General features: G+C 48.0%; 1 protein-coding gene across 1 annotated transcript in view; it reads right to left on the reverse strand.

The window, feature by feature from the left end:
- Positions 1-2,297: 2,297 nt before the first annotated feature.
- LOC141082678 (scavenger receptor cysteine-rich type 1 protein M130-like) overlaps positions 2,298-19,003 on the reverse strand; it is a 337,718-nt gene continuing 321,012 nt past the window's right edge. The window contains exon 9 of the mRNA XM_073566626.1: positions 2,298-2,614. Coding sequence (XP_073422727.1) covers positions 2,298-2,614 — 317 coding nt within the window. The remainder of the gene's footprint in view (positions 2,615-19,003) is intronic.

The raw sequence follows: 19,003 nt of genomic DNA on the forward strand, positions 1-19,003 counted from the left end.
TGAGCCTGCCTCCTGATGTACAGACATATATTTTGAATGTGTACGCTATCCATACATGTTATCCGGGGATACGGTACCCTTTCTAACCTTTGTGCAATCACGTGCAATCCATACTGGGCGTGAGAACGGCTGGCGAGCTGTTAAGCAAGCTACAGCACCTGTGGTTTGCACACGTAAGTTTTTTATTTTTTCAGGAATGACGGTTAGGCCTAATTCCGGAACTGCGGTTGACCTGCACTTACTGGGAAATCATTGTTCGCGGGTAATAATTGTCATCAGTGATCCCCATCACTAACGTTGTTCAGCGGGTTATCTGCACCTGTAAGCGACAAATGCTGGCCTTTTCAGTGTAGCGCACATGCAGCCACGGACATGTAATGGCATGACACACCAGTTATTGGCCAATCTCATGTGCCAGAGCCTCACGTGTCCCTCTAGTAAGCCGGACTCGGACCGCGGGGCATGACGGAGTCTCGTTCGTTAACGGAATTAAGCTTGTAATGTGTGCATCTGTTCTGTAGCTGGCATGGTTGAGGTTTCCCAGGTGGAGTCGAATTTAACCGTAGGCTCCACTCCTGGTGGTGCCCTTCTGGACATTCCTTTAAGGTTCAGCTTTGCAACCATACTGCCCACGTAAAACAAACACTTTGCCTTCATGAACGCTGTTTGGAGGGTCATGACTCGTGGGAATAACGCCGCCCAATCAGTTAACCTGCTAGAGAGATCATTCGTTGCTCCCAAGCATGACATCACACTCCCTAGGAAGAAGGTAATGCCACTGTGGCGACCGTACTCCTGGGGGTGACACAAGTGCACTGATGCCCAGCCACTGCTCGATGAATCTTCTGGTACATTGACCCAGACCACTACATTCCCCTCGCACGCTACACGGCCTGAATCTGACCCTGATGAAACTCAGGTTACCCTTCCCATATACAGTTCCATCTTACACGGTGACAAAGAGGAAGCTGCAGATGAAAGTGCAGGTTCGGCCCACCCGCCATCAGACACACCACCGTACTATCAGGGGCCCTGTGCCAGTGCCGTCGCCAACGAGTGGGCCCCCCCCTGCTTGCTCAGGATCACAGCACTTGCAAAGTTGAAATACTTGTGCAGTGAGATGGAAGATGGGGACGACGAGGAGTCCAGACAAGTACAGTGATTCCCTAGCGAGGAGACTTATTTGATTGTTTTCAATGTTGGGACAGCAATTTTTGGGGAGCACTATACTCTGGAGAATGATAGATAGTGCCACCATACACTGGAACATTCCAAAGGTGGACATCAGACACTGGAGCAGCATTTACAGGGCCCATTATACACTAGAGCATTAGAAATGGGGCCCATTATGTTTGGAGCATTATTTGGGCCCATAAGACAGTGGAGCTTCATCCATGGGGACCAACATATGCTGTAGCATTATGTGGAGCTCATCATATACTGTTTCAAACATTATATGGGACCAATGATTCTGTATGGAAAAATAGATGGGCCTCGTCATGAGATGTAAAAAGTGAAGTATTTTTCATTGTACTATACCGCTATTTCTCTGCCGTATCGGAGCATGATGAGTTGTGGTATGTGTTAAAGGGGCGCTCTTTCGCCCAGGGCACATGAAAACCTGGAGCCAGCCCTACCCCCCCACAACTTTAGCCAAATAACCCCCATTTTTCAGTGCGTAACTTGTATTATGAAGTTAATTAAGGTTGACAAGCTTAAGTAAGAAGAATTGATGCTTTTGGCATTCAAATGGGCACTGTAGGTGTGTTTCCTGTCCTCCTCTCACTGCCGACTTTTATTCCCCATTGACTTACATTGGGTTTCGTGTTTTGGGACGACCCCGACTTTTCCCTATAATCGGACGATCTTGCTCGACCAGACTTTTGGAAAAGTCGGGTTTCACGAAACGAAACGCGACCCTAAAAAACCAAAAGTCGCTCAACTCTAGGTATGAGCCCTAAGAGTGGACCTAGGAAAGGAAAGTTGACTTTTTTATTATTATTATTATTATTATTATTATTGTTTAACCCCTTACCAGCCTTCAAAAGAAGCTTGCCACTATTTTACTGGTTGTGTAGGTTTTGGATCATAAAAAATTCATGCTGTTCTAAATCCAAATGTTTTGTGAAATTCATGATTTATTTGATGCATTACAAATTGATTTGCTCATCTCTAGAAGGGTCCAATTTATTCCTTGGAAAAAATTAGTTGCATTCTTTAAAGGAATTAATTTAATGAGATTGTAAGTTACAGTATATAATGTGCCGGATGCTAAAAATAATGTCTTTAAAAAAGAATTACCTACCTTTACACTGAATAGCAGGAGGATGCGGCTTGGTACAGTGCTTTGTGACACCAGGATGTTTAGGACAGTCCAATAATCTGGACTCATTGCCAACACAGTGAATTTTCTCTGTCCAAATTGGTCCAGGTCTTCTTGTATAGATCACTAATGATGGCACTGCTTCTCCACACTGAAGTTCTTTACAAAGTACATTGGCCACTCTTAGCGCTGAATCAAGGTCACATAGAGATCCCCAAGAATCGCCAATCTGAGCTTCTAAATGCCCTGAACATTCATCAGATCCATCAACCAATCTGTAGTCTCTATAAGCTGGAAAATTAGGAATAGTCAATTAACCAAAAATCTTAGGCATTTTCTAGTCTTCTGATAAAAGTCTGCACTGAAGGCAGACTTTTATATTTTTCGAGCAAATGGAGCACATACTGTAAGGATTATCTGGTACTGATGAGATTTTCATACTTGGGCATAAACACCTTAAGGACTACAAATTCTCAATAGGTCTAATTCAGGTGTCTATTTTTCACATATGTGATCTATCTGTATTTTTAACGGATAGAACACATTATAGTCTTTGCTGCCATTCACGTCGATGCTTTTTGTGGACCATGACCCCGATTAATTAAAGTGAAAAAAACTGATAAGTCACTAAACTTTTGCTCAACTTGAGGCTTGCACACCAGTTTCACCAGGCTCTACCTAAATTGGACAGAGCTGGAATGGGATTGGGTGGAATTGGGGCATGACACTGGAGTTCATCCAATTCATGACGAGCTGAGACATAATTTTACAATGAAAATATTCCTGCAGTCGCTCCTCCATCAAGACCAGTGTGAACGTCTGTCTTGATGAATCAGGACCCATGTATCTTTAAGGAGGAAGACCGGGCTGCGGGTACCTGTATTGAGTCAAGTCCGGAACTGTCGATGCTGTGTCCCATGTTGCCCTGGAGAAGGAATAGGGGACTGGCCAGACCCCATGACCCAGGAAGAGGATGCGTGTTGAAACCGGAAACAGAGCCGAAAGCACGCAAAGCCGGGGTCACTTTCCTGCCGTCAGAGAGAGTGCAGGAAGGTGGACAGCGCACTACGCACCCCAAGCAGTGGCACCGCGACGCACTGCGGCCGGCATCTCCTGAGCATTCCTGTGGGACAAGGAGTGGAAATAGTACTGTGCGCTCAACTAAACGTGAGACCACGCATGCAGAGATGTATGGGTCAGCTACAGGACAATAGGTGGTGGTCCCTTCTGCTGGCTACCGCGCACCAGCCCACGCTTGATACCGGGATTGCTGTGGCCCTTTTCACTTTGGCTACACAGACTAATGGACTAGTGGCTCAACGGCTAAAACCGGAGACCACCCGTTGCCGCCAGAAGACGGACCGGCAGTTGTGGAACCCTATCTGAGGATACTAGGCCAGCAGTTCCCTGTACTAAAACCCCCAAAGGATCATCCGCGGCTAAGGAACCTAAAGACACATTAGGTTGGATAATTGGACTGTTGTTACAGTGTCATTTCTCTATTCAATTTAACTGTTTATCTCCCTGCGAGGAGTACCTTTAGTATTCAGTTAAATTGTTATACTGTTAACCCTTGCTCTGCCTCCCTTGCGTCACTGCATCTCACAACCTGCTTACATTTGGCGTAGTCGGCAGGATGCAAACCACGGGCACAAAGGCAGCAGACCAAGCGGTCATGGGTGTCCCAAGGGCCGGCTTACTACTTGGGGCCATGCTCAGCAATCTTCCAAAATTTATGGGGAACAATTCACTGATGTGAGACTGGACTGAGCGGGTTAAAGGCATGCTGAGGATGCACCCTATGACCCACGCTATGCAAGCAGAGATTGCTGTGATGGCCCTGGATGGGGAAGCTAGATGTACTGTACTATTTCGACCCCCGGATGAGTGGAACACTTTCACCAAGGTGTTGCAAATTTTGGAGGAGATGCATGGGGACCCCACTGATGTCGGAGAATTCTGGATGTAATTGTTTAGCCACGTTCAGAGGGAGGGGGAATCCGTGACCCAAAATATGAACACGTTGCGAGAGGTCCATGCGGTGATCGCCAGGAGGGATGATGTGGGTGTGGGACCTCCTGATGTGATTTTGAGAGACTAACTTGTAGCAGGCCTCAGGGATGCACTGCTTAAGCAAGCTTTGTGGGAGTGCTTGCATGCTAATATGCGCATGACTTTCTTAGAAATCAGATCGGAGGCAGGAGCAGGGGGTGGCAGCCTCGGCAGGGAAGGTCTGGAGCGGGGAGGTACCTGCCTTGCCCACAGCTGAGCCAGGATGGGCCAAAGAGATCCAGAAGAAAATACAGGAAATGCGAGAAGATTAGTCCGGCCTCAGAAGAGTCCCCACTATGACTCCGAATCCACCCAGAGACAGGACTGATGCTGAGTCCCACTTTCCCACTGAGCATCTCCAGGAAATGGGACAATCCCAAGCAGAAAGACATACGACCTGTTTCAAGTGTGGGGACATTGGACACTATGCCCGAGAGTGCGCAAGATGGGGGCAGCCACTTACCCAACAGTCATTAAACTTGTGGGCTCCATGGCTGGGGGATGTTGCCCGGAGCATGAGCAGCCAAGTTGGAGAGAAGGCAGACCAAAAAGTTTAATTTCCCTGAGCCCCCTAATATGGGCTGAAATGGATGGTCAAGCCATCTGCTGTCTAGTTGATACCGGTTCCCAGGTGACCACCATGCCAGAAACATATTTTAGACTCCATTATCCTGAGGCGACGCAGTCCGAGTGGGGTCCAGTGATCAAGTTAACAGCGACAAATCAGTTTGCCATCCCAGTCACAGGGGTGGTCTGGATGCAAATTACACTGTGCGGCAAGGATGTGGGCCGGAAAGTAGTCGTGTTGACAGCTGAAGATCCTCGCAACGGCCCTTAAGTGACTATGGGGATGAATGTGCTGAAAGAACTCGGAACTCTCTTCATCAGCGAGTCATCAGACTCTTTTCTGGACCAATGGAGCCCACGAACATCCCTGAGGAAGGTGTTTCAACAATTGATACGGTTTGCCCAGGCCCAAGAAACATCGAGTGAAGGGAAAGTTTTAGGAAAGGTGGTAGTCCCTGCCGTTGCTAAACTCATTCTGCCACCTGGTCAGACTGTGCTCACGCTGCCTGTACGAGCTTGTACGTCCTTCGAAGTGGTGGAAGTCGAGATAGAGCCAATGGATCAAATACCCTCAGGACTCCTCATTGCTCAGACATTAGCCATTGTCTATGACTGTATAGTGGGGTGGTGGGTCAACCTGAGGAGGACAATTTTATGCTCTCGCTCAAGCGTGAAGTGGCACAGGTGCTGGGCGTGTCGGAAGAACTGATGCAACCGGAGGACATCCAGTTAGCCGTAAAACAAGAAGACTTTAGGACTGTAGACGTTACTATGTCCCCAGAGCATCCGTCTGGAAGCATGAAGGAAGGGCGTTGAATCTTTGAGCCGATGCAGCCTGAATTGACGAGACCGCAACAGGTGCAACAGATGGAAGCTGTGCTGGAGCGTTACCAGGATGTCTTCACCCATCATGAAGATGACTTTGAGTGCACAACAGCCATAACCCACGAGATACCCACAGGAAGTGCCGCACTGATCCGGGAGAGATACCGTGACGCGGATGTACAAGGAAGTGAAAGAAATGTTAGCACACATGCTGCAGAGTGGTGTCATACAGGAGAGTCAGAGCCCGTGGGCAGCTCCCATCATTCTAGTTTGGAAGAAGGATGGGACCTTGCGTTTCTGTGTCGACTATAGGCGACTAACTGCCTGTACAGTGTGGAACTCTTACTCCCTACCTAGAATTTAGCAGTTGTTGTCCACCTTGGGGAAGGCAAAGTATTTTTCATCCCTAAGGCTGGTTTCACATTTGCGTTTTTTTGCGCTGGAAAAAAACGCATACCTGCGCATGCGTTTTTTCCCCTATATTTAACATGGGTGCGCATACCTGCGCGCTGGTAAGCGCACGTATGCGATTTTCATGCGCTGCGTTTTTTTGGGGTGTGCGTTGGTATTTTCCAGACGCAGCATGTTGCATTTTTTGGCCCTGGAAAAAAGCGCATGCGCACGTATGCGCACGTTTTGCGCTAAAAATGGCCATTATAGCCTATGGATGCGCATACGTGCGCACTGGCATGCGCATGTAAGCGTTTTTTTAGCGCTGCGTTTTTTTGGTGGTGTCCACTTGTTGTCCTAGTTATAATCTTCTAAAGTCAAAAAAAAAAAGTCTATATAAAGGAGGTGCCTGCCAAAACTCTGCCACTACTACACTGACAGATTGAAGAGCAGACAGTCAACCAAGAACCCATTATATCAGCGAAGAATGTGAGTATATTACATTATATGCCTGTCCTTTTAAATTATGTATGTACTAATGATTTTTATTATTTTTACATGCAGTATGTCTTCAGAATCCGAGTATTCCCCATCGCGGCAGGAATTGGCGCAAGCAGACCGTGAGGTGATTATTTTCGTGCATCTGGTAAGTATATCTGCTGCTTCTCCAAATCTCTTACGTTTTTTTCAACTTTTTTAAGACATCGTCATCATCATCTTCTGCGGACGGGACTAGTGAGGGCGAAGAGCAGGAGCAGCGAAGCCAAGTCCCGGTGGTGATACGGAATGTAAGTATCAAATGATTTGTAATGTTCTTTATTTTTTATCTTCTATTTTTACTCTTTTTTATGTTTATTTTTTTGTAACTTTTTATTCAATTTAAATTGGATTATTCTAATGAATGTGTTTTGTCTAGGTTCCACAACGGGATGAAGACGTCTACCTGGATAATGAGCAGCTCATCAGCCTGGTCCAGGAGCATTCGCCGTTGTGGGACAGCCGTGACCGGCTGCACAAGGACATTGTGGTGACCCGGCGGCTATGGAATGAGGTGGCCGCAGCGTTGATGGATGGCTGGGACAGCGCCACAGCATCCTCCAAAAAGGCGTTTAGTGAGTATTTCCCTGCTCTGTATTGTGCCGCAGTGACTGTTGTCCTTGACGGCACTGTTGGGTTTCGTGCTAGGCATATTCTAGCAGGAAACCCAACAGTGTCATCGGGGTCTACAGTGACTGCTTTGAGTATTGTATTGCTACATTGTGCCGCAGTGACTGTTGTCCTTGACGGCACTGTTGGGTTTCGTGCTAGGCATATTCTAGCAGGAAACCCAACAGTGTCATCGGGGTCTACAGTGACTGCTTTGAGTATTGTATTGCTACATTGTGCCGCAGTGACTGTTGTCCTTGACGGCACTGTTGGGTTTCGTGCTAGGTGTATTCTAGCAGGAAACCCAACAGTGTCATCGGGGTCTACAGTGACTGCTTTGAGTATTGTATTGCTACATTGTGCCGCAGTGACTGTTGTCCTTGACGGCACTGTTGGGTTTCGTGCTAGGTGTATTCTAGCAGGAAACCCAACAGTGTCATCGGGGTCTACAGTGACTGCTTTGAGTATTGTATTGCTACATTGTGCCGCAGTGACTGTTGTCCTTGACGGCACTGTTGGGTTTCGTGCTAGGTGTATTCTAGCAGGAAACCCAACAGTGTCATCGGGGTCTACAGTGACTGCTTTGAGTATTGTATTGCTACATTGTGCCGCAGTGACTGTTGTCCTTGACGGCACTGTTGGGTTTCGTGCTAGGTGTATTCTAGCAGGAAACCCAACAGTGTCATCGGGGTATACAGTGACTGCTTTGAGTATTGTATTGCTACATTGTGCCGCAGTGACTGTTGTCCTTGACGGCACTGTTGGGTTTCGTGCTAGGTGTATTCTAGCAGGAAACCCAACAGTGTCATCGGGGTCTACAGTGACTGCTTTGAGTATTGTATTGCTACATTGTGCCGCAGTGACTGTTGTCCTTGACGGCACTGTTGGGTTTCGTGCTAGGTGTATTCTAGCAGGAAACCCAACAGTGTCATCGGGGTCTACAGTGACTGCTTTGAGTATTGTATTGCTACATTGTGCCGCAGTGACTGTTGTCCTTGACGGCACTGTTGGGTTTCGTGCTAGGTGTATTCTAGCAGGAAACCCAACAGTGTCATCGGGGTCTACAGTGACTGCTTTGAGTATTGTATTGCTACATTGTGCCGCAGTGACTGTTGTCCTTGACGGCACTGTTGGGTTTCGTGCTAGGCATATTCTAGCAGGAAACCCAACAGTGTCATCGGGGTCTACAGTGACTGCTTTGAGTATTGTATTGCTACATTGTGCCGCAGTGACTGTTGTCCTTGACGGCACTGTTGGGTTTCGTGCTAGGTGTATTCTAGCAGGAAACCCAACAGTGTCATCGGGGTCTACAGTGACTGCTTTGAGTATTGTATTGCTACATTGTGCCGCAGTGACTGTTGTCCTTGACGGCACTGTTGGGTTTCGTGCTAGGTGTATTCTAGCAGGAAACCCAACAGTGTCATCGGGGTCTACAGTGACTGCTTTGAGTATTGTATTGCTACATTGTGCCGCAGTGACTGTTGTCCTTGACGGCACTGTTGGGTTTCGTGCTAGGTGTATTCTAGCAGGAAACCCAACAGTGTCATCGGGGTCTACAGTGACTGCTTTGAGTATTGTATTGCTACATTGTGCCGCAGTGACTGTTGTCCTTGACGGCACTGTATTTTTTTTATCAACAGTGGACAAAGTCCGAACACGTTGGCGTTTGATCAAGGACCGCTTCAACAGTGATGTTCGTGCTGAGGGCCAGGTTCGCAGTGGATCTGCGTCAAGGACCAGAACTAGATACCGTCACTATCACGCGTTGCAGTTCCTAAGACCGGTCCTTGCCACGAGATCGTAAGTATTATAAATTTTGGGTTTTTATTTTTATTAATCTGTGTTTTTCTAATCCACAGCTGATGCTTCTTGTAAAGGCATGGTAGTAATGATTTTCCTTTCTTCCACAGCACCTGGAGCAGCACCCTGCAACCTGGCCCTGGATCGGTCCTTCCTCGGACGTCCTCTGACCCGTCCCAGCCATCCGACAGCCAGGAAGCACCTTGCAGGTCAACCACACACACAGCTGGTGACCAGGAAGCTGGGCCATCAGGTGTTCCCCTGTCCCAGGTCTCTGCCACTGGTTATGCGGGCACTACCCGCCAGCGGCAGAGGGCCTTGGACAGGAATGTCTTGCCCGAGTTTATGCATTTGAGCGAGACATTTAATTCCAGCCTCAAGTCACTGTCCGACAGAGTTGAAAGCGGTTTTGCACTCATGGAACGTGGTTTTAACCACTTTGAACACCGCTTCAATTCTGTAGAACAGCGCCTTGACCGTCTGGAGGCCGACCTCAACAGACCAGCACACCATTTTTTTAGTAAGATTGAAAAGGGCATGGCGGAACACCTTAGTCCTGATCAACAGCTGAATGTGCTGCAGGCCTGCAACAATGCTTTCTTGCAGGCTATGCAGCATAATCGGTACGGTCAGCAGTCAGTGGTGTCCTTTCCACCTGTGCCACCATTGACTCGCTTCACCTCACTACCGACTTGTGCTGCATACCACTGCACGGACACCTCTATTCAAAGCCAGGACACCCACCGTTACACCACCACAAGTCTGAGTGCAGCTGGTCACTTCACCGACACCACCATGGCAAGCGCTGCTCCTGTCTGGAGCACCACCGCCACTCCCATGCATGCGTGGAGCTCAGCCACCACTAGGCAAACATGGAACAGCCCTGCCGCTACAACAACATGTAGTAGCCCTGCCACCACCACTCTGCAAACCTGGACCATCACTGCCGCCACCAGTCCTCCTGCAAGGACGAGCACTGACAACGAAGAGCAGCAGCAGCAGCAGCCACCTCAGCAGCAGCCACCTCAGCAGCAGCCACCTCAGCAGCAGCAGCAGCCACCTCAGCAGCAGCAGCAACCACCTCAGCAGCAGCAACCACCTCAGCAGCAGCAGCCACCTCAGCAGCAGCCGCCACCTCAGCAGCAGCCGCCACCTCAGCAGCAGCAGCCGCCACCTCAGCAGCAGCAGCAGCCATACCAGCAGACGGGGGACCTACATTCAATATTTGCCCCTAGTTCAAGGCGAAATCTATCAAGGCGGGCATTGGGCCAAAGTCGGTCCAGGCACACAAGCCTACGGCGACATGCCATTACAACTAATGTACCTGAACAGATTTCCTCTCCTCCAAGTGTTCCTAGTTTAATTCCCTTAACTGGACTACCTTCCCCCACAAGTTTTGTTGCCCCTTCCCCTCAAACACCGTCTTCAACTGCAAGTGTTGCATATTCCCTGCACACCCCCAAATTGAAACCATCTGCCCCCAAACGCCGGAAAAAATAATTTTTTGGTTTATTTTTGTGATAAAAAATAAATTTACATTTGTGGTTCACCATTACTAAGTTTCATTAATGTTGTTTGCGCCGCTCACACACACTGATGGGTAAATACATGTTAAAAACCAACCCAAGGCCTAGTATAGTCATATGTGAAATAACACTGACTAGTATAGTCATACCAAGGCCTAGTGTAATAACTCGAGTTTTACCAACTTGGATCTGGTTTCATGAAAAACAAACTGTTGAAACTTATCTTAAAAATAAGTTTCTTTCTAGTTTCACCAGTTTGTTTTTTGTGAAACAAGATGCTAGTTGTTAAAAATCGAGTTATTACAGTAGGCCTTGGTATGACTATACTAGGCCGTGGTATTTCACATATTACTATACTACTAGCCCCAAGGCCTACTATACTCATATTTGAAATACCACGGCCTAGTATAGTCATTACAAGGCCTAGTGTAATAACTAGTTTCACCAACTAGAATCTGGTTTCATGAAAAAAAAAAGGTTGAAACTTGTCAAGTTTCACCAGTTTGTTTTTCGTGAAACAAGATCCTAGTTGGTAAAATTCGAGTAGGCCTTGGTATGACTATACTAGGCCGTGGTATTTCACATATTACTATACTACAAGCCCCAAGGCCTACTATACTCATATTTGAAATACCACGGCCTAGTATAGTCATTCCAAGGCCTAGTGTAATAACTCTAGTTTTACCAACTAGAATCTGGTTTCATGAAAAACAAACTGTTGAAACTTGTCAAGTTTCACCCGTTTGTTTTTCGTGAAACAAGATCCTAGTTGGCAAAAATCGAGTAGGCCTTGTTATGACTATACTAGGCCGTGGTATTTCACATATTACTATACTAGTAGGCCCAAGGCCTACTATACTCATATTTGAAATACCACGGCCTAGTATAGTCATTCCAAGGCCTAGTGTAATAACTTTTAAGTTGGAATGGATCAGATTACATTCATCCACTCAATGCTGACTTGTATTCCCCATGGACTTTCATTGGGGTTGGGTTTTGAGGGTTGTGTTTTGAGAAAATCACATACTTTGTTTTCAACTAGTTGCACAATTTTCTCTTGAAAAAAAATGGTTTCCTGATTCATGGCCTGCAGCTTTGCTCGTTCCAATATATTTCACGCAGACTAGCAATGCTGCATTTTAACTCATATGTGTATTTACCTGCCCAGGTGTGTGAACATCAAAAAATTCAGTTATACATGGGAAGTTTTTTATTTAATTGGAGTTTAAAAAATATAGTGCACTCAGTAATGGTATCAAATAAGGTTTTTTATTACCATAAACAAACAAAAACATTACACCATTTCATCTTGCCAGTGCACCCGTCCTACATCAGAAATAAAGTAGGCCGCAAATTGGTCCCTCATTTGGCCAACTTCAACGGATGACCTGAGAGTGTGCTGAGTGAATTCAGGCAATGGGTTAGGAGCATCATCGTCCAGTTCAAAGGTCGGGTGCTCTTTAGCCATCACAAAGTTATGTAGAACCACACAGGCCTTCACCACCTCATCGACTGTTTCAAGTTTAAGATTAATGGCCGTGCCCAGAATTCGCCATCTGGAAACAAGAATCCCAAAAGCACACTCGACAGTTCTTCTGGCCCTGGTCAGCCTGTAATTAAATATTTTTTTGGTGTGGTCCAAGTCCCGGCTGGAGTAGGGTTTCAGTAAGTTTCCGCACATTTGAAAAGCCTCATCGCCAACCATTACAAAGGGCAGTGGCGGAGCTTCGGTGTGAGGAAGAGGCCGTGGCATAGGGAAATTAAATTGGTTGCCATACAACCTCCGGCCCATGTCTGAGTTTTGAAAAGCCTGTGAGTCATTACCACGGCCAAATGCTCCAATGTCCACTGCTACAAACATACATCCGGCATCCGCAATCGCAATGAGTACTATTGAAAAGTACTTTTTGTAATTATAGTACTCAGATCCCGTTCTTTGGGGTTTGATGATCCGTATGTGTTTACCATCAACAGCTCCCAAACAGTTGGGAAAATTGCATACTGTCCAGAATTTGTCAGCAATTTCCATCCACTTTTCAGCGGTGGGCAGGGGCATAAATTCTGGGCAAAGAACATTCCAGAGAGCCCGGCAGGTGTCAGCAACAATTCCAGACAAGGTAGAGATTCCAATACGGTACTGGAAGTGTAGTGAAGATAGGGTTTCACCAGTCGCCAGGAATCTGTGAACAGACAAAGAAGTAAAATTAATATTTATGTATATTATTTTAAAAAACTATAAAATAAAATATTAGTACATTCACGAAAACTAATTACCCAAGGTTTTGAATACTAAATTTAAAAAAAAAACATCAGACCGCACCCCTTGGTTTTTAAAACATACCGTAATGTAACCAGTAGCCGTTCCTCAGGAGGAATCGCACGACGGAGCTGTGTGTCCTGTCTCCGGATGGATTGTTGGACACGAGCAAGCAAATCCATGAAACTTTCGTGGGACATCCTGATATAATCTGTAAATTTCTCCGGGTTTGCCTCTAGCTCGCTGTAGAGGGTGTGGTATGCCCCACGGCTCTCCCGGAGTTCAACAATCGGATGTATCCACATACGCCGCCGTCTTCGCTGCCTCTCTCTCTTCCTTTGTTCATGGCAAGCAACTGCATACGCCTGAGCCATCGCGATGTCCAAATCCAAGTTGAAGTGAAAACTCTTCCAGCGCAGATCCATGGTCACGAGAAGAATCAAGCAAATGTGAAGAATACTGTAGACAGGGTCTATATATTAACATACCACACCCACAATGAAGTCCCATTGGTCTTGTGTGTTGTTGAATGGTTGTTTTTTCATTTTTGTGGGGTTTTTCCAAAATCTGTAAAAAAACGCAAACGCACAAAAAACGCATACAAACGCGCAAAAACGCTGCGTTTTTTTCCTGCATGCGCATAAAAATGCTTGAAAAAAACGCAGCGTTTGTATGCATTTGTATGCGTTTTTTTAATGCGTTTTTTTGCGGGAAAAACGCGCTGCAAAAAAAAGCAAGTGTGAAACTAGCCTTAGGCTGGTTTCACATTAGCGCATTTTCAGCGCGCGCACGGCCGGGGGTAGCTCCGCCCCCGATCCGACTCTCTGCCCGGCGTGCCCGCCCCTTCCTTGTAGCGCCACCTCGTTGCGGACAGCGGCGCCTGCGATCGGCGCACCCTATCTTTAGCATAGGGTGCGCCGATCGTGCGCAGGCCGTGCGCTAGTTGCGCTTTGACCTGCGCTGCGCACTTTTGACGGTGCGCCGTGCGCGCCAAAATCAAACTTTTCGGATTTTGGCGCGCACGGCGCACCGTCAAAAGTGCGCAGCGCAGGTCAAAGCGCAACTAGCGCACGGCCTGCGCACGATCGGCGCACCCTATGCTAAAGATAGGGTGCGCCGATCGCAGGCGCCGCTGTCCGCTAGGAGGCGGCGCTACAAGGAAGGGGCGGGCACGCCGGGCAGAGAGCCGGCTCGGGGGCGGAGCTACCCCCGGCCGTGCGCGCGCTGAAAATGCGCTAATGTGAAACCGGCCTTAGATCTGGCCAGCGGATATTGGAAGGTGCCCATGGCTGAGCATGATCGGCCAAAGACAGAGTTTATACTGCCCCTGGGATTATTTAAATTCAATTGGATGCCCTTTGGCCTTACTAACGCTCCTGGGACATTTCAGCGATTGATGGAGAGATGTTTGGGAGATCTGAACTTTGACACTACCCTCATCTACCTAGATGATATCATCGTCTATGTAGCCACCTTTGAAGAACATCTCCAGGGGTTGGAACAAGTGTTGAGTCGACTACAGAAGCATGGCCTGAAAGTGAAGCCCCAAAAATGTCACCTTTTCCGCAAGCTAATTGACTACCTGGGACACATCATACCACTGACGGGGTGAGACCTGCCCATGAGAAGATAGCGGCAGTACAGGACTGGCCCACCCCGAAGACGGTGAAGGACATTTGGGCCTTTTCGGGGCTTAATGGGTACTAACGAAGGTACGTGAAGAATTTCACTTGCATCGCTAATCCGCTGCTGGAACTACTAAACGGAATTCTGTCTGGTGCAAAGAACTGGACGATTCAGTGGGGGAATAGTCAGGAAGAAGCCTTCCTAGTCTTAAAGATGTCCTTGACTGAAGCCCCAATACTCACCTATGCAGACTTCTCCCAGCCCTTCATCCTTCACACCGATGGAAGCCTACATGGTCTGTGGGCTGTGCTGTGCCAAAGGAAGGAAGGGAAGGATTGATTGATTGCTTACATGAGTTGGTCCCTCCACAATTTGGAACAGAACCTGGACAATTAAAGTTCCTTCAAGCTGGAATTGTTGGCGTTAGTTTGGGTGATGTCCGAGAAATTCGCCGAATACTTGTCAGTGTCCAAAGTCTTGGTGGGCACCAATAACAATCCCCTGGCCCACTTAGAAAATGCAAAACTGGGGGATTTCAAGCAAAGATGGGTGGCCCGCATGGTGAAGTATCGATACAAGCTCACATATCGGAAAGGAGCCGAGAATACGCATGCTGATGCTCGGTCAAGAGTGACCCATGAGTGACCTGGATGCGACTGAGATGAAGAGCTGGAGGCAGAAGAGATCCCTGGTTTTCGGGACTTTGCCAGGTCATTAGTGGCTATGCAGGGAAAGATTGGAGAGGCATCTGGAGAACAAGTGCTAAGACGACCTCGAGATGACTGGGTGCAACTCCAACAGGAAGATAGGGAACTTGCCCAATTGAGACAGTTGGTGGCTTTGAAGCGACTCCCCAGCCGGATTGAGATGGTCTGTCCCCAGAGACTCTACAGATTCTCAGGCAGTGAGAGAGGCTTGTTGTATAGAAAAGTGCAGTTGGTACGGAAGTTAGGGATCAACTGGCAAATGGTGCTCCCAGTGTGACGCTCGGGAACCGAGTACGTCCGAGAGTGGACCCTCTGGGTCGCGGATCAGGAGCCCCTGGGCCGAGCACGCCAGGTGAAGACCGACCTCTATACAGGGATCGTTAGGGGCAGGACCGCAGGGGGCAGAACTGCAACAGCCGGTACCAAGAGGGATGGCTCGAAGGACAAGGCAGGACAGAGACCAGGGTACCGGGACGGGGTAACGGAGGAACTAGGCAGTGGCTAGTAATAAGGTAGCAAGACGTTGCTACAGGTGGCAAGGGGGTACGGAGGAAGAGCCACAGGGGGGAGAATAGGAGCAGAGAGGACAAGGCTGAGACAGGTGGGGGGGGAACAGAGCGAGACACAAGGCTGACAGAGGGAACTGAGCAAGACACAAGGCAGGCAGATGTACTATAGGAAACTATAGCGGCCAGAGAGTGCAGAGTAGCCACACAATCATCAGGCGTCTTCCCCATAGGGAGGACGCCTGAAATACCTACTGGCCAGGAAGTGGACGGTAGGTCCCGCCTTCAGCGACGCCCACCGCTGGATGAAGGAAGCGGGCGAGCGCGCGCCCGTGACCTAGGGACAGAGTGCGGGGATGCAGCGCGGAGGGTTGGGTAAGAGAGCGCACCACCGGGGGGGTGGCGGTGGGGAGCGGCAGCGGCGGTCACCGCCGCAGAAGAGACATCGGCGGGCTCGGCCGCCGATGTCACACCCAGAGAAGTTGATCAGTGTAGTGGCTACTGAGGCCCACGAGAGAGGGGCTCACTTTGGTCCGGAAAAGACATTCCAGTGGTTACAGAAGCTGGTCTATCACCCAAATGGAAGACTGCAGTAGAGGAGGCCTGTCAGCAATGCTAAAGCTGTAAACTGGCTAAACCTCAGGAATAGAGAGCCCCCATACAGACCATTGTGACTTCTGCTCCCTTAGAGTTATTGATGATAGACTACTCGACCGAGAGTCCAGCTCATCTCGGGTATGAACATTTTTTGGTGATGACCGACCACTTTACCAAGTTTGCTGTGGTAACTCCAACTCGGGATCAGACTGCTGAATCTGCCACTCAGGCTATCTGCTGAGACTTCATCCGGGTGTACGGTTGCCCAAAGAAAATTCATTCCAACCAAGGCGCTTGTTTTCAAGGTCGAGTGATGGAGGAATTACATCGTCTGTACCAGGTTGAGAAGTCCAGAACAATGCCCTATCATCCTCAGGGGAATGGAATATGTGAACACTTCAAAAGGACACTAATTCAGATGTTGAGAACTTTGGAAGGAAATTGGAAAGTATGATGGCCTGAGTACATGGCTGAATTAGTCTGGGTGTACAACAGCTGAGTGCACAGAACAACTGGATGCACTCCGTATATCTTACTGTTTGACTGAAAAGGATGGGAGATTACAGACATGGACTTGGATCCAGAAGAAGACTACCCATGGATGGGGGTGTCTTCCTGGGTCCGAGAACATTGACATGGGCTGCAAACTTTCCACCGTGAGGTGCAGACTAAGTTTCGAGAACTCGAACATCATGAAGCGGCACCCATTCGAGGACAGCTCTTAAGGCCGGGGATAGAGTGTTAGTTTCAGACAAGTGACCTCGGGGCAAGTTAGAGCATCGATGGGATAAAACTTCACATCAGGTGAAGCGCCGAGTTGGATCCAACGGCAAGTGTACGAAGTTCAACCCAAAAGAGAAGAAGGGGCACCTGCCTGAATAGTTCACCATAGCATGTTGCGTCCTTGCCTGTCACAGAATCCTGAGGAAGAAGAGACGGAGCCAAGTGTCACCGAAACGCTCACTCCCACGGTTCTCAACAGTGATGAGGAAGAACCACTGTCCTCGTTCTCAGACTTAGATCGTTTGCCGCCCGCCAGTCCAAGGGAAGCACATACAGTAGGCCTGAAACTCCAGAGGTGGCTGCTCCATTCGACCCGGACGTGCTCCCGTGCTCATCTACCACTCAACTCGACTCTACCACTCAACCTGAACTACGCAGTACTGAGTGTACAATGCATACAAAAATAAATAAAATTATGGCAAAACAAGTGTTTGGAACCCAGCATTTTTACAATAGCAGGTTTTGACTGCAGAAAAACACAGCAAAAATGAAGTGTTTGAAAATAGCCCATGTACCATTCCTGTACAGTGGGGATTTTTTATCATCTTACAATGCTGCTTACTAAGGGGCTTTCTAAAGGGAACCCACTGTTTGTGCCCTCAGAGTAGTCACTTAGGCTACTTTCACACATCAGGTTTTCGGCGTCAGGCACGATCCGGCGTCGTGCCGGAACGCCGGATCCGGCAAATGTTTTGTAAAACCTGATGTGCCGGATCCGGTTTTCTGCCGGATCCGTCTTGTTCTTGACAGACAAAACCGGATCCGTCTCATCCGGTTCATCCGTTTTTCTATCCGTTTTTCGACGGATTACGCCGGATCCGGTTTTTAAAATTGACCCTTGTGGCCTTCCAAACGGGATTGGCTACTGGAAAACTATATATAGCGTGTTCCTACAGCCCTTCTTTGACAGGTTGTAGAGGAGAAAGTGCAGGTTGGAGAGAAGAGCAAGTTGGCGAAGATGGATGTTGTGATTGGAAATATTTTGAAGAATTTGGCGGATTTTATAGCGGAGGCGAATCGTTTGAGGGTGATTGTTCTGGAGAAGGAGAGAGCGAGACAGCAGCGCATCAGGCATCATAGACGACGTTTGTGGATCCACCCCATCACAGCCAAGAGAATGACGCGTGGGGTCTATTCTACACTCTGCATGGACCTTCAACGAAACCCGGATAAATTTTTTGGATATGTTCGGATGAAAATGGAGAATTTTGATTACTTGGTGGAGCGCATTGCACACCTCATAAGAAAAGCGGACACCTATTGCCGCTTCTCTGTTTCACCCGCAGAGCGTCTGATGGTGACTTTAAGGTAAAAGCCACATTTATTGGATATGCTCGCATCAGAGCACACTTTCACTGCAATCTTGTTGGTGGTAGTTTGTATCTCCAAGTGTTATAGCTGAGTTTTGGTATGTAATGCTGTGATTTAAAACTAATTGATTGTTTTTTAATTCCCCACAGATTTCTTGCAACTGGAGAATCCCTTTCGTCACTGCATTTACAGTACAGACTCGGGATTTCCACCATATCTGGAATAGTGAAGTACACATGCCGTGCACTGTGGGACTCCTTAGCTGAAGAGTTTTTACCAGAGCCCACAACAGAGAGGTGGATTGAAATTGCTGACAAGTTTCAACAGATATGTCATTTTCCCAACTGCTTGGGCGCTGTGGACGGGAAACATATCCGCATTGTAAAGCCAGCCGGATCGGGATCGGAATATTTCAATTACAAGAAATATTTTTCAATTGTCCTCATGGCCATCGCTGACGCGGAATACAAATTTATTGCTGTTGATATTGGGGCCTATGGCCGCTCCAATGACTCTCAAGTTTTCAAACTGTCTGCCATGGGGCGTAAACTGTATGGAAACACCTTCCAGTTCCCACCACCTAGACC

The sequence above is a fragment of the Dendrobates tinctorius genome, unplaced genomic scaffold (genome assembly GCF_039654945.1).
Source record: "Dendrobates tinctorius isolate UK_male_01 unplaced genomic scaffold, ASM3965494v1 ptg000019l, whole genome shotgun sequence".
Lineage (NCBI taxonomy): Eukaryota > Metazoa > Chordata > Amphibia > Anura > Dendrobatidae > Dendrobates > Dendrobates tinctorius.